Raw genomic sequence first — 15,154 nt, 5'->3', positions numbered from 1 at the left:
AGCGACTCTTACGTATGCGTGCGAGAAATATTCTTGAAAACCGCGACGCGCATGAGGGATCGCGATCGCGTATAATTACGCAACGCAACGAAATCCGATCGTCTCGGTCGCGTAATGGGGACTCGTGAAAAAAGAAGGGAGAAAAAAGCGGGAAGGCATTAAGGAGACAAACGACAATGACATGGCGATTCGTGTCACGGAGGTGCAAGAAATGATACAGCGGCGGAATCGAGGTCGCGACGGGCGTAATGATAGTTCGGATGAACAAATTAACCGCGGTGACGACATTGGCCGCGGGCCACTAGAAAGGTACCTCTCTTTGTATCTTTTAACGAGTGTTTGGCGATTAATTCTCCCCTTCGACTGTCAACTGCAGACACGACGACGATATCGACCAAGGTTGCGATATTGACCAGCGCAGATTTTTATTTTTACGAAAAAGAATTTATTTAGTATTAATTTATAAATTAAATTGAATTAATGAGAAAGAAGCGCGGAAAAAACAATACGCGCCAATTCGTGTTACTTTTTTATTCCTTTATTATCGATCTTGAAATAAAATACTTTTAATTGCGTCCACGTACAGGTAGATGTACGACGAACATTCGCAGCGACTGCAATCTTATTGTGGCCATTTCGCGCCCCAAAGGACGACGAAATCGAGCGCGAGAAATTGAGTGCCGTTTCATGACGTTTCAGCGACGGATCCAGCCGAAACCGCAACGGAGAGCAAGACGACAGTGACATCCGTGCACGTTCAGGGACACGATTTATCGCATCCTAACAGGTAGTCGAGGGCAACAATTTTCAATTAGTTCCGTCCGAGTAGCATCGCGAGCGAATCCGCGTTTTCTTTCTTTTGCTCGGTAAATCCCCGGAAAAACCGTCAAGAAAAATTGCAACGCGGATTTCGTCGCCGATACGGACGCGATTTCTACTCTATAAATATTATATATTATGCGGATACTCGATATACATAAGCGCACACGCGAGCGCGTAATTTTCCTCGTTAACACAATGGCCAATAAAATCCTACGTGCGGCCCGTGTACATATTGTGGCCCGACGATGATAACAGTCTCGACGCGTGCGAACGATCCCCGATCGCGTCATCGACGAGAGATCTCCTTATTCCGCGCTTTCTCGTCGCGCACGCTCTCAAACAAAGGCGTCAAGTAGAGCCGTAAAGCCTCGTTCGCCGCTTCGCCACAATTAATCTCAATTCTATTCCTTCTTTGTGTCCATTTCTATTGTTAGAAATAAATATTAAATTCTAGTCGCCAAGTATATCGGACTGTGATAAAATTAAAATCGAACCACGTTTTCGCAATCGCATTTTTTTATCGCGCAAAATGCGGGCGCAACTCCCACTCTATACGACCTAAGAGAGAGAGGCAGGGACAAAAGTAGAACTAAAGTGTAAACGGTACTTGACGCTGCGTCCAATAAGTCATGCACTGAATAATGCGCCTGTGTACGAGCGGACGCACAAGACGAACAAGTACAGGCGTATAGATATCGCGAGGCGGAAGGGACGAGCCGATTCCTCGAGCACGCACACGCCCGGTGAATGCGAGCGGATTAATGGGCAATAAATTCAAGCCCAGGACCGGTTAATTATCGCAGTCATCTGCGAGGCCCGAGATGACGTATCGCTCGGCTATGATCAATATACGCGAGGATCTCGTCTCTTACACGGTCGCGTTGTACGGCTTACCTCGTGAGATACGGGGTTGTTTTTGTTACGGCCGGCGTTGGACGCGTTATTAATGGACGAGAGCGTGGTGAGGGTCGCCGTGCCGACGCCACCGACCGTTTTCTCGCTGACCTTCGTACCAGCACCGCCGACATCTTTGTGCAACGTTCCAGGACTCTGTAATCAAGAGGAACGGATGCTCGTTATAGCGAAATGAGATACGGAGATCGTTAAATAATACTTATGATTATATAATAAAAGGAGCATAATTATAGTCATTTCACTGTTAATAATTGAAATATCAATCTCTGATATTTCAATAAGCTGTTTGACACGAAAAAATTTTCGTAAAATATTAAATAATTATACGACTCTTCTTTCATGTCAGGCCAAAATGACATTAAGATAGGTCTTCGAGAAATAATTATCAATTAACTGACCCGCAATTTCTCTCTTGCGTTAAGGCCAGAGAGAGAGGTGAACAAAATAAAAACTAATTTATTATCTTCAGGGAAAATTTCATCGCGCATCGCTGCGCAATTATTTCGATATTCCGTCTAGCGAATAACGCAGTTTTCGATTCACCCATTTTCGCCTATCGCAATTTATCACCGCGTCCTCTTATCTCCTCTCCCTCTCTCTCGTAGACTAAACGCGCGATTTAGTAATCGGAGACAAAGCATTAACGTGGGTGGCTCCTTGGCCGCGAGTCGGCGGGAACACGTGTGCGGATGCGCATCGTTGCACGTGTGCGTCGTTGCCGCGAGCGTCCGCGATAAGCGGAGCGATAAGCGCGCCAAGAAATGACGCCGCGAGCGATCTGACGCTTCGCTCTCATTCATATCGCGCGATCCCCTTCGACGTACGCAGCGAATGTCGATCTTGTATTTAAACATTAAATTCTCCAGTGAAAGTAGAATGACGTGCTTCATTTTTATTCGATTATCGTCCTTTTCGAAATTCGTCTCGCTGTTTTTATATTCAAGCAGAATTGATGTACAATTAATTTGTAAATTTATTTCTCTTCTATAAATACCCGTTTTACAAAAATTCGCTAATAAATAATTAATTTGGTAATTAATAATTTATCGAGCTCGCCATATAATCGATTTTGCATGCATTTTTTACAAATTCAACAGAATCAGGCCGGCGGAAGATATCGACACGTTGCCTCTCATTTTTTTCGCGCATAAATAAAGCGCGCGCTTGATATATATATTTAGAAAATTGACGACCGTCTCGTGGAGATGTCAGAAAATAATCGGACGTCTTTACAAAACGGTTGTTGGAATAACTGAAGCTTGTCTCATTAGTGTCGGACAATGGAGCGCGATAGATTCGCCTCGCTGCAAATGTGGAACGATGCGCATGCAAATGCATCCGTCGTTAGCTTTGATTAGACTGATGGACCGTTTTATAAAAATTCAATAAAGGAATCGATCGATCGAAATGAATCTTGGAAAAAAATAGTTTGGCGGGTACGATTTCGCAAAGTATTCAATCGGAAGCGAAGATTGCGCAACAGCTCTTCCTCTCTCAACTTACAAAAAGAGTATCGCCGCTAGTCACGAAGAGAATTAACTGTAAGCCAGTAACGGTTTATAAAGGCGGGCGCGCACTCATTACGGAAGATTTATAATTTGCCATCAGGATCCACGGGACGTTTATAAACGGCGCAGTGATCCCGCGTCTAATGTGCAGTGACAGAAATCGATGTATTCTTAGGCCGACGAGCCCGCCCCTAATTATACGCGAGTCTATAATTACATATCGATGTTTAATTGGAGAGTGACCCTGGATCCTGAAAAAAAAGACGACCGTTGCATAAAGAACGCGGTCAAGAGCCTACGCGATCGCATCAAACGCATCGATGGAGAGATCGTTGCGATCCCCTCGTCTCGGCCCCACTCGAAACAATGGAAAATAGATCTAATAGCCACGGGACTTTTATCTAAGCGAGCGAGTCTCCGAGTGTCGCTAACACTCCAATTAGCGGGACGCTTCTTTTTTTAACATCGAAACGAGTCAATGCTGTAAACAAGTTGCGCGTTTACGTAACGTGACCGAATTTTGTCATCTCAAAAATGTACGCTCTCTAAATTCACAAATGATAATATGATTATATAAATGTTGCGAATTATATAAATCCATAATTAAATTTAAAAAGCGATAAGATGAATGTATACGATATTATGTAATCGCTTGACTTTTTATTTGTAATCTATCTTGCTATTTAAGCTATTTTTATGCTAAATGCGTAGTGGGAATCTATGATAAAGGTAGGACAGGAAGTTACGGGACGATGCACTAGGTTCATTAGACCTGCCTGTTCATGCCATTGTCAATGTCACATCGGTGGATAACCTTTTAAATAGATTGTACGGATGGTAGATCAACGCACATATCTACGCAATAAAGTTCGCACGCTTTCTCTTTCTCTCTCTCTCTCTCTTCGATTAAATCAAGATCAATACGCGTCGAAAACGTATCGATATTGCGCAAACCATTTTCTTCTTTTACAAAAAAATATAATGGAATGAGAGCGCAAAACCTTTGAAAGAAAAATTCGACCGAGAAGAAAAAACGTAAACATCTTTAATAATCATCGATCGATGTTCTCGTTTCTAGTAAAAGACTTTTATGGTCCATTGTTTTCTTGAGGCATATCCACAGTTAATTAAAAACTTTCTCTAGCGACTTTACTCTTCCCTTTATTGTAATTATTAAAGACGCAACTTTAACGAATCCTACGCGAAATTACCGTCTGACATATTGGAATATTATTGTATTAACGTATAATCAGCAATTTATCCTTGCAATTAATTTTGCTCGACAGATGGCCAAGTTTTTCGTTCATGTAAATTTTGGGAAACGGCTGATATACCTGAGATGAATTCTCTTTACCTTTAACGTAAAAGGAGGGAGCGAGCAATGTGAATGGAATAAGTTCAATTCCCTCGATGGAGGGTCTCGAATGGGTCGAAGCAAAAAAAAAAACGTAAGAAAATTACGTGAGGAGAAGAGAAAGAGGAAAGTATATATATATAGGAAGGTTGAATTTCAGTAACTGAATGATGTATGAAAAGCATCGGGAGACTCGCTCTAGTTCTATTTAGATTATCAATATAATGTATTATTGATGGAACGGCATGAGAGAGACGAGGATAAAACTCGATACCTCGCCCCTTTGTGACGAATAAAAAGCGTACAAATGAGCGAGAGAGGCTAAATTTAGAATCCAGCACTATATCGTAGAGCCTGGGAGATGTCCTATTTTAGATATACGTGAGAGATGAATAACAGCGAATACAAAAGCCGCATAAAAATTTGCAATAGCCACCTTTCGGATGAATAAAAGAATCAGTCTTACTGAAAACCCGTGATTTTAAGATGCACGTTTCAATTAATAAAAAAGAACTGTCGCAAGCAGAATATTTCTATGATCAAAAGGAACTGAAATTAGCGGTTGACCGTGATTTTCGAAACCGAACATGGATAGGACACGTCGCGAGGCGAGCAGCAAAATTCGTTCGCATAAATACGGCAGCGGGAAGGAAAAGAAGAAGAAAAAGATACGATAAAGTTGGACACACTCTCATCCAACCGAGGAGCGCGGTACCCTATCATTACGCTCGCTCGGGGGGCGAACCTTAATAATCTCAGGCCCGGCTTCGTGGCTTTCGATTTTTCTCGAGACACCTGGCTGCACGCAGACCGGACCCAGCACACACCTAGCGATATGATGCAGCAGGTGAACAGATTTGCTCCCCAAAACTTGCATACCGCCGGTGGATCGATCGCACACCGGCTCGTCGACATTTCGTCGACCTGGCGCGCCCCGATTCAACACGTAGGCATCGCCATGTACCTGCAGACGCACACATGCCCGCGACACGTGCAAGTTGGCAGATGTATATCGTATCTGACACCTGCCAACCTGCAGCAGCACAAAGACTAGACTCGGCTGCAGCTGCCTGCGTTCTTCTCGCGCAGAAGAGCAAGATTCTTCGTGTTCCTTCTTACTTTTATGTTAATTTTAACGCGACGATTGGTGAATATTGTACGGGTAAAAAAAGATACTTGGCGGTGCTCGTGTATGATGCCTTGCAATAAATAAATTAATATTGTCTACAATGATATTTATATCGATAGAATATAACATTTTCCCGCAAGCTATTCTAGAAATATCTATCTCGATATGATTTAAATTCTCTGTAATCGAGATGACAAACATAAAGGCCAGAAATGCATCAATTCCGCGAGTTCTTGAACTACGACATTTAGTGAAATGGAATTTCCATTCCTTTTTCGCAACGGAATCTTTAAAATCTTCAGAATCCTGAATAATGTCGGATCATATCGAACTCGATAACTCAATCTGCCCACAAGATGAGTGGCACAAGTGACCAAGATACGTGTGCGAAAGTAAATTTCATCAATCTTTAGCGTGTCGAAAACTCGCCGAAGAATATAACACGTGGAGATTGCGGCTTCGTGGGAGATTACATTTTAAAATCACGCTGAAATTATACTGACACGCTTCCATTCTATGTTTGCGGTCGCACTGGCATACTTAATAAAAAAAATTTGATGTCAAGCAACATCATTTTATATCAGCAATATAATTTTATATCAACACAATGTTAGTGTGAGACAGTAATTTTAAGATAACTTTCCACGAGCAGCTTTCCATGAGTAGCTTTCCAATTATGAGGCGTTGTCGGCTCGCTTTTACCCGCGAGAAAGGCGCGAGATTCAATTCAACCATGAATGCGACGTCAGTTTATTGTCAGCCGGAGAATTTTTCACACGCGCAACAAAACAATCGCTCGAATGACGTTCGCGCAGATATCGATCGCGTGCAAAAATCGCGGGTCAAGGACGCTCGAACCGAGCACGGTGAATCTTACAACATAAATCGATCGATTAAAATGATTACTTTCGATCTGGAACAGCAATTACTCGTGGAAACGTTCGTTTTTTTCAAATGGCAATCTGCAAAAATTACATTGCGCATCCGTGTGAAAGGGTATTTCTAGCTCGCAAGTTTTGAATACAATGACTCAAGAGCGGCTAAATTTTTTTTTCCGACGAGACATTTTACACAAAAGACGCGAGTGCAAGCAATCGCAACTTTTGAGATGTAGGGCAACTGCCAATTGTTTCACATTGTTCCGCTACGCGGAGAACATAATTAATGTCAATCGCAATATATGCCTCTTAATTATGTTAAGAGACATATATTGCGCATACAATCATAATGCGCATAATCACGTAACTTGCTTCGTGAAAGCGAGCCCGTCCAAGAATTCCGTAATTAATATTAACCGCGTCAAATGAGCACTATTGCGCAATAAATATCAAGTCGAGTACAACGCTTAAAATATTAATATCAGTCCTTTGCGAATTTGATTAATATTCCGCAGGAGATCGGAAAGATGGTGTTTGTCTTAACGAAGCAAATCAAGAGATTCGAAATTCAAGAGCCACGACGCGCCAAAATTACGGCGATTCGATTTACGCTGGGACTCTCGCCAACGTTTATCCAATTCCTCAAGAGGGAGGAAAAGTTACTTCTGCGCGTTTGCATCCACTTGCTCCGGGACGTTTGCCAATCGTCGTCTCGTACGCGCGCGATCGCAGCCGGGACGTTTTCACAAGCGCCAATTAGTTGTTGATCATCGATCGGAGAAACCGCTCCTGGCACTAGCGACATACAGTTAATCGCTGACCTATTTATATCATTTGCGTCGTTTCAGAGCCGAAAGAAGAAGGAAAAAAGTTGCAGACTTTGGAGACTCTGCTGATGAATGAAACGCAATCAATACGATGTGTTGTTGACAAGTGGAACGATGATGTATACAAAGGTACGTGCCAAAAATACGCGTGTCTTTTTTTCAGATTTAGCATAAGAGTTTGCGAAAATTTCGGTATAAAAAAAAACGTTCGGAATACTGCTTGTATCTAGATATATTCGTAAACGTGGAAAGTGAAAAGCTACATCTTGTCTTGGCGTAGAGAAAAGCACGCGAAAGATAATTGACGCGCGTTTGCATTAAAGAAGCGTGGTGTACGACTGCGGCGAGGCATTAATTTACGCGAAAAAAACCGTCATTTCGCGACGCGGCTCTCACGCACTTTCGACGCGTGACGAATCAGCTGATCGCAGGCCGAGAGCGAGTTCACGAGCGCGCGGTTATTAAAAATCGCGAGATATGACGTAGAAAGTTGGATAGGATTTTTATCCATCGCCAGGGCTCGTTTATCGATATCTTTAGAAATCATCGAGGAGTTTCATGCGTGACTTATTAACCTTCTCTACCTGGGATCAGATACGGCTTCCGGCTAACGGTGAATACGTTCGCGAATCGTATTTTATATTAACCACGACGTCATACATGTATGTTTGGAACGATGCACGCCACGCGCGGACTCGTCGCATAAAATATTTACTGCTCTCGCATCATCAGGTACATTAGTCATCGATCTTTACATCTCAGAGGTACATTTTTTCCTTTTACGACAGTCGAGGAATAAACTCGGTTATAATTTCAAAGGTGAATTCTGCGAATCGTTGCTACGTAATACTCAGCACAACACTATAATAACATTAGTGCTCTCAAGAGCGAGATGGCGAGCGTCAGCCATGCAATCATTTTTCTGCAATTTACTCGTGAGTCAATCATTCCTCGATTGTGCATAAGGCAATATAATGACGCTCCTAGAATCTCCTCTCACCGTGGATCGATCAACAATGGGGTCCAGCTCGCGTCGTTGGCCTCGAAGACGAGTGAGTGGAGGAGGCTTGTGCTTTGAGAGGGCTGCAAAAACGCGTAAGAAGCAGAGAGAGAGAGACAGAGAAAGAGAAATAATATAAAGAACTTATAGACGCGAGTGTGAAGCAAGACGTGTACTAGAAAAGAAAAAAGGGATCGTACCCAAGAGATGTTGTTTGTTGTACGAATCTGAATTAAATATCTGTTCTCCGACAAATCATTTTATATGTAAAATGGAGATTATTTCGACGAGATTCGAATCATCGATATTGCAACGAGATCGGTGCATGTAAATTGAAGTTGCGCGTCTCGTATTATAATATATATTTCAATGTCATTTGTGAAGCTTGATCAATTCTGCCCATGCATCATGATGCACCGCGATTCAATAAGGACGATACGCGATTCGCTCACTCGCTCGGATAACGAGATCGCAACCGCGCCATAAAAAAAAACTGGTCATCGCTTTCGAAAATTTCTCCCTTTCCTCGAGCGGGTTCCATCCGGATGATCCGGGGGAGAGGCGAGGTCGTTGTCGGAAGGACGCGTGCACGGCCGTGCATGCTCGTACGAGTGAAACAGAGGAACTTTCACGGCCACGGGCCCGACCTGGTCATTCGGTACCGCGCGCGTAAAATCAGGGTGGAAAAAGAAAATGAGACCAACCGATGCGAGAAACAGTCGTGAGAGCGGAATCGACGGATAAAAAGGAAACAGGTTATCGAATTAAAGCGATACCGGATGGCTGCGAGGCATGTAATTTCTATCCCGAGGCGAATCTTCTCGCCGGGGATATATTCGGAAGCAACGGTATTATTTCGGCGACGCGTGGCCCGAAAGTCGCAAGAATCGTTTCACGCAAGTATCTTTAATCTGCGTTTCTCGCGATGGAAAGTTACTGTATGTAACATCAATAATAATACAATATTTCTATAGTATTCAATAATATACATAAAGTCTTGTATGGTTCTAACTATATATATTTTTTTTCGCAGCTACATCACTCTGTTATTTAACTCCGTTCTTACTTCATCCATTTCGAGAACGACTTCAATTAAACAAGATTTGTCACGCACGAAGTGTATCTTCTTTTTCTCGAAGCAAGGAAACATCGCCGAAGGACGAAAAGTGGCAGATGCTTTGCCGGCGATTTTCAATCATTCTTTCATCCTGACAAAATCGCGATAATCGCGTATCGCGGACGCGACGACGCGTCGTCGTTATCCGATCGAGATAACGCAACACACGATGATATCACGACACCCGGTTTTCTTCGCCGGACAATTTATTTATCTCTTCTTTTTTATCCGGAAATGAGGTCGGCGGTATTCGACACGCATGGAGCGTCTCTAATGGCACCCATTAAAAAACACGTGCACGCGCGTGTCTCCCGACCCCATGCGCTTCTGAGAAGTTTTCGTTAACTGCATTCTCACTGGGTTAAAAATGTAGATCCTATCTCACAAGTTATCTCGCCGCCTCATCGAAAAATTTATCCGAGGAATTTAATACGAAATTATGTGTGAATTAAACGGAGATTCAATGGATTATCTTTATAAATCTAGATATACCGACGAGCGCGTGCAAGATATATCTGCAACTCGTGTATTTACGATTTGTTAACAAATTGGAAGAAAGTGTGCGTGCTTTTTTTCTTATTCTACAATTTATTTTAATCTCTAGATTATCGCGTCGGCTTTTATCATTATCTCGGAAAAGTTTGACATTTGCGCAACTTTACATCTCACGTTATAAAGACATTGAGATATCCAATCTGACACGTCGCGTTAATTCTGGGAAATCAAGCCGGATATTATCGATGGATTGACAAATTCAGACACGATCCTACAGCTTTCGTCTGCTTGTACGATGCATGTTTGACTTTTCGATCTTCTCCGAGTCCCTGCGAATGCTCCTGCACAGCTTACTTTTGCCCTCCTGCCGTGGTCGAAAGAAACGGGCCTATCTTTTTATATTTAGAACATAAACGATACGACACGCGTAGATACGTTAAGCTTCGTCGCATCCGAACAGTCACGTTGCTCTTCTACTTCTTCATCTATCTTTCTTTCTTCCTCGATATCGCTCGATATCAATCACATCTACAACGGATAATGTATCGTACAGATTAATTCGCCACTGTTTGACAATTGAAATGATACACTATCTAAGTGTGTCGACAAAATATGGGGAAACTTTTGTGAGGACAAAGTACATTTCGTGCTCTAAACTGCTTTAAGATTATCGTTAGCTGCATCTCGAGATATAATTTACAATTTAATTTTAGTTTCCACGAGCCTTTTCCCCCCCAAATGTGCATATAATGTTCCATGACATGAATATAATGCGCGAAATATAACACATTTGCGCAGATTGTATATACTTAAATTAAATACGTACGTATGTGTGTACACATATATTGTATTTCGTATGAAAGCTCGGTAGTGTGTCGATGATTGCGGCGATAGCCTTGAATGATTTACGAAATGTAATTTCGACAAACCGGATTTTCCCGGTATTACGGTCGTTACCGAGAGCTTTCGCGCTTTCCGCATATTGTGTATCTTGTCGAAGCTTCCAACACAATATGCTCGGGCGCATTTTCCCCGCCTCGCAACGCGAATCCATTGTCCGCTTGTCAATACGAGATGCACGACACGACGAGCGGCGTTGTGATTAGTCCGTTGCGCTCACGTTGCACTCCCTGCTGGTGCAGCAATGCAGTGGCACGTTTATACCTATTGAAGACTACACCATGGTATTATGAGAAGAGGTTCTCACAACAGGGGTCTCTCTCTCTTAAGAGAGAGACAATTCAAAATTGTTGACTATTCCGCTACATCACAGTTTACAATCTTCTCTCGTCTCGAAACATATTTTCTCGCAAAAAGAATCGATTGCATTGTCAAACAAAAATTGTACGCTTCGATGAATTTCTCTTTTTCTCGAAATTTAATAAATTAGGAAAATCACCCGTGTCTAAACACGTCATTGCATTCGTACGTACACGCGAGAGGAGTCGAGCGTGAGACTGCTGGACGAACCCGACGATTGCCTGCTTCGTAAATGCATCTGCATTCGCATCGAATGAGGTTAACGTTAATGAGGCGCAAGCATCTCCAGACGCGGCAGACCCTCCCTTTTATTCATCCCTTTTACCCTCGGGGCCGACAGCCGCAGACGCGTACGTGCGTGCATTCGCATTTTTTTTTTCTCTCAGACTGATGGTCCATCCGGTCGTCTCGTCACGACGCGCACGCGTGCTTATTCGCGGAAAAATGAACACCACCATCGTTTCAGGGAAATTTCGCGAGATTCAGAATATAATATAGCGTATCCCGAGTGTGTAAGACGGTCGTTCGTAAATTTCTGCTCGCAATTGCGTTGTGTACTTAGAATCATGTGAGCAACGAGTGAATAAAAATCCACGTAAACCAAACAGAGGTCGCGAAAGCTGTTTCGATGTTTACGTTTGACTGGTATCGGTCGACTTTTAGCCGACACGGACAAAAGAAGTCGGTCAGCGGAACTGCGTTTTAACACAGGACAATAACATCCGGCTAGTGTCATTAGAATTTGAATAAAATATCTCTCTCGTGAGCGTAACAAATCTATCCTCATTCGGTATCGTCCTTTATTATTAGATCAAATATAAATCGGTCGTATATGAGAGAGAAATTTATCGTTTCAGAATGAAACAACGAGTGTTTGTTTACAATGCGTGAAGCTCTTTCGACAATTCAATAACAAAGATCTCCATACACGAGAGACGCAATTTCGCACGATCTTTCTCACGGTGGCATCGATCTCGCGAGATCGACCAGAGACGACATCGTCCCGTTACACCCCCTGGGCTGTCTGCTGATTGTACGCGCACGCGCACACACACACACACACACACATACACACGCACGTACTTACTCCGTAGAGAGATTTGAGCTTCACGTGGTTGAGCGCGGGCACATCCACCATAGAGCACTTGAGCAGAATCGTGGTCGTCTGACTCGGCATCCTTGCGACTATTTTTTTTCTCACTTGTCACGCGGGATATACTACTGTGTTGATTATCGATCACCGCACTACTAATACGGGAGACGACTGATACGTTCATCGGAACACAGCTCGCGAGCACGGTATCCGCGTGGATCGCGACGGAATGAAATTTTACGAGAAGCGAGGCTATATATATTTTTTTTTCACATACACGAGGAAACGATTAATGAGAAATCAGTCCGGCAGTGCGTAAGAGGCAGTGTAACGGCAGTGGAGTTTACAGAATGGCGAGGAAAATCTGCACTCATTCGAGATGTCCTCTTTTTTTTTCCTTGTTTCTCGAATACACGAAGGACGAGCTCGCCGAGATGGCTACAGCGGCGTGCTCGACCTGCCGCTTGACTGAGTGACTGACTGGTTTTCACTCACTCACAACACACGATACCCCGTGTGCGAGAATTGTGGCCGCCCCCACCCGCGCGCCTTTCCTTATCCCCACCATCTGGCTGTCGCCAATCGCTAACCGCCGAGAGCGCACGCACACGCGTGTCGGTGGACTATGCGTATGAACAGCTGCTACGCGTGCCGTATGCGTGTGCGTGTATGTATGTGTGTATGTGTGTGCGAATGTATGTGCGAGAGAAAATTGAATCGATGAATGGAAAAGGGTGCAACTGCTCGGGATAATGAGGCTTTTTTTCAAAAGAAAATTGTGTATTGTGCGTGGGAATAGGCTTCGGCGCGTTTCGTGTAATTCTCGATAAAAACCAGTGATAATGATGAGTATAATGAATCACGTCTCGGTCGTAATACAATGTAAAGAAATCGGCATGAGATACGACACTTGGGACAACAGACGGCGGCGCTTAACATGTCAAAATAAAGACGGGCTATCATCACAGGCGGGATGTAAACATTATAAATTGAGGGTCGTAAATCATCCGATTGAACGAAACGCAAATAAAAAGCGCATCGATATCATCGGCGATTGCGGCTTTCCAGGGTTCCTACACGTTACGCGTATATGTATATGTATGTATATCGCATGCCCTCTCTGCGTGATTTATAACTATCGAGAAAAGGAGTATCCTCTTTATGCCTCGCGTTAACTATCTCGACGAGCAGAGAGTACCCGGTGCAATAAAATATATAAATCGTCCGGTTGCATCGCGAGCAAAAAGCCGTTTGCTTTACTTTCACTCTTATCTGCCGTTACTCCCTGCCAAGTGACGAGTGGAAATTGCGGATTTGCGCGGCGACTCACTTCCGTTCAATTTATAGCGTCGACGAAAAACGCTCGTGAAAACTGACAAATTGGATCCTTCGATGTGAAGAAGAATGCTATTCCAAAAAGTAACAAAAAAACTAGTTATACACAATTTGAAAAATCCTTAAATTTAAATATAAAAATTAAAATATTTGCGAAAATTTTTAAAGAAATAACGTTGGAGAAAGAAGCTGTGGATGCCAAAAATTGCGAGAAATCCGAGACACTTTATATACAGCTAAATCATAATCTTACCGTTGATTCTGCGGTCAGAATCAACTTGTCAAAGTAATGTCCGCGCCCTCAAGATCCTCCGAGACAGTCGCACGGAATGAAAACCGCAGACTTCCTGATCGCGTGAGGACGGATCTTCGTTACGTGTCGCCACCGCAGCGGCAGGTGAGCAAAAGTTTTTCGACCGACCGCGTGTCTCGCGATTCTTATCTCGGTTTCGTGCTCCATTTATGTTCCGCCACCGTCAGTTAGGCGAGTAGATACGTTGCCTCGGTCTTTAACCCTCGAGGTCAAGAGCCAGTGGACTGACACCTCAGTTAACGCTCTTTCGAGATTCCCAATTAGACATTCATTGGTAATGAAAGCAGTTTGTAAATTCTCGCTACTTGAGTAGAGTCATGCAATGTAATTTTAGCTCTCGATTATTTCATCACATTATGCATAATTATTTATCGATTTTATCTTTCACGATATTTATATTTTATCGCGATTCATCTAATTTAATCTTTATTTCTAGTCGAATTACATTGTACAGTTATACATATATTTTTGTGGCTTACGTTTTTGTACAATTTTTAAAATTTAAATTAAGCTTATAGAAAAACAGCTGTTTGCTTTCTTATCGCTTTTGTCACGCAATTACATTTCTATTATATAATTAATTTTACGTATATGCGATACATTTAAATTTACACAAATATTATTATTTGCAATATTGTGAAATAATATTATTTCCAAGAAAAACAATTAATATCACGTAACTATTTTTTTCAAAACACGGAAAACACGCGCAGACGATACGTGTCGAGGTGAATAATAACAGCGACGTCGAAGTCGATGAAACGACTGTCCAATACGCTTGCCTGGTCACGTAATAGCAACGGTTCATAACGGGGCCCGTCTAGAGTCCTGCGGCATCGTGGCAAAATCGTTTGCCGCCACTGTCACTGTATAATCGCACATAAATTCGCAGGAGCATAGCCAGCCGTCCGGTCCTAACGCGACATTGGGCCCCAGTCTCGTGTGTCATACACCATTTCCTTCCGTACCTTTCGACCCCTTTCCTCTCGTGACAGTCCGTCTCCTCCTCCATTCGACAGGAGAGACTTTAACCGTAAGTGGACAATGCAAGTCCACGGGGCCCCCATTATGTCGATGCGAACGGTGCATTTACGAGGGTGTGCGCTCG

General features: G+C 43.1%; 2 protein-coding genes across 10 annotated transcripts in view; one reads left to right on the top strand and one right to left on the bottom strand.

Moving 5' to 3' along the window:
* Nucleotides 1–15,154, bottom strand: part of LOC145971238 (uncharacterized) — a 140,286-nt gene that overhangs the window by 24,012 nt on the left and 101,120 nt on the right. For 3 of the 4 annotated variants that reach the window (XM_083098698.1, XM_083098700.1, XM_083098699.1), the window contains one exon: nt 1,717–1,872. The exons of the other annotated variant lie outside the window; for it this stretch is intronic. In XM_083098698.1, the coding sequence (XP_082954824.1) occupies nt 1,717–1,872 (156 nt within the window). The remainder of the gene's footprint in view (nt 1–1,716; nt 1,873–15,154) is intronic. 4 annotated transcript variants of the gene reach the window in all.
* LOC145971247 (coiled-coil domain-containing protein 43) overlaps nt 1–15,154 on the top strand; it is a 60,420-nt gene that overhangs the window by 26,140 nt on the left and 19,126 nt on the right. For 3 of the 6 annotated variants that reach the window (XR_014438818.1, XR_014438817.1, XR_014438815.1), the window contains exons 4-5: nt 587–787; nt 7,455–7,562. The gene's annotated coding sequence lies outside the window, so the exon portion shown is untranslated. Of the gene's footprint in view, nt 1–586; nt 788–7,454; nt 7,563–9,466; nt 10,019–15,154 lie in introns of those variants that run through there. The other 3 variants (XR_014438819.1, XR_014438820.1, XR_014438816.1) reach the window with 3 other exon arrangements.

The sequence above is a fragment of the Camponotus vicinus genome, unplaced genomic scaffold (genome assembly GCF_025532165.1).
Source record: "Camponotus vicinus isolate PSW18456_S1 unplaced genomic scaffold, iyCamVici1.0 SCAF_4, whole genome shotgun sequence".
Classification (NCBI taxonomy): domain Eukaryota; kingdom Metazoa; phylum Arthropoda; class Insecta; order Hymenoptera; family Formicidae; genus Camponotus; species Camponotus vicinus.
The sequence above is the reverse complement of the archived record's forward strand: the minus strand, read 5'-3'. Positions and strand labels throughout refer to the sequence as shown.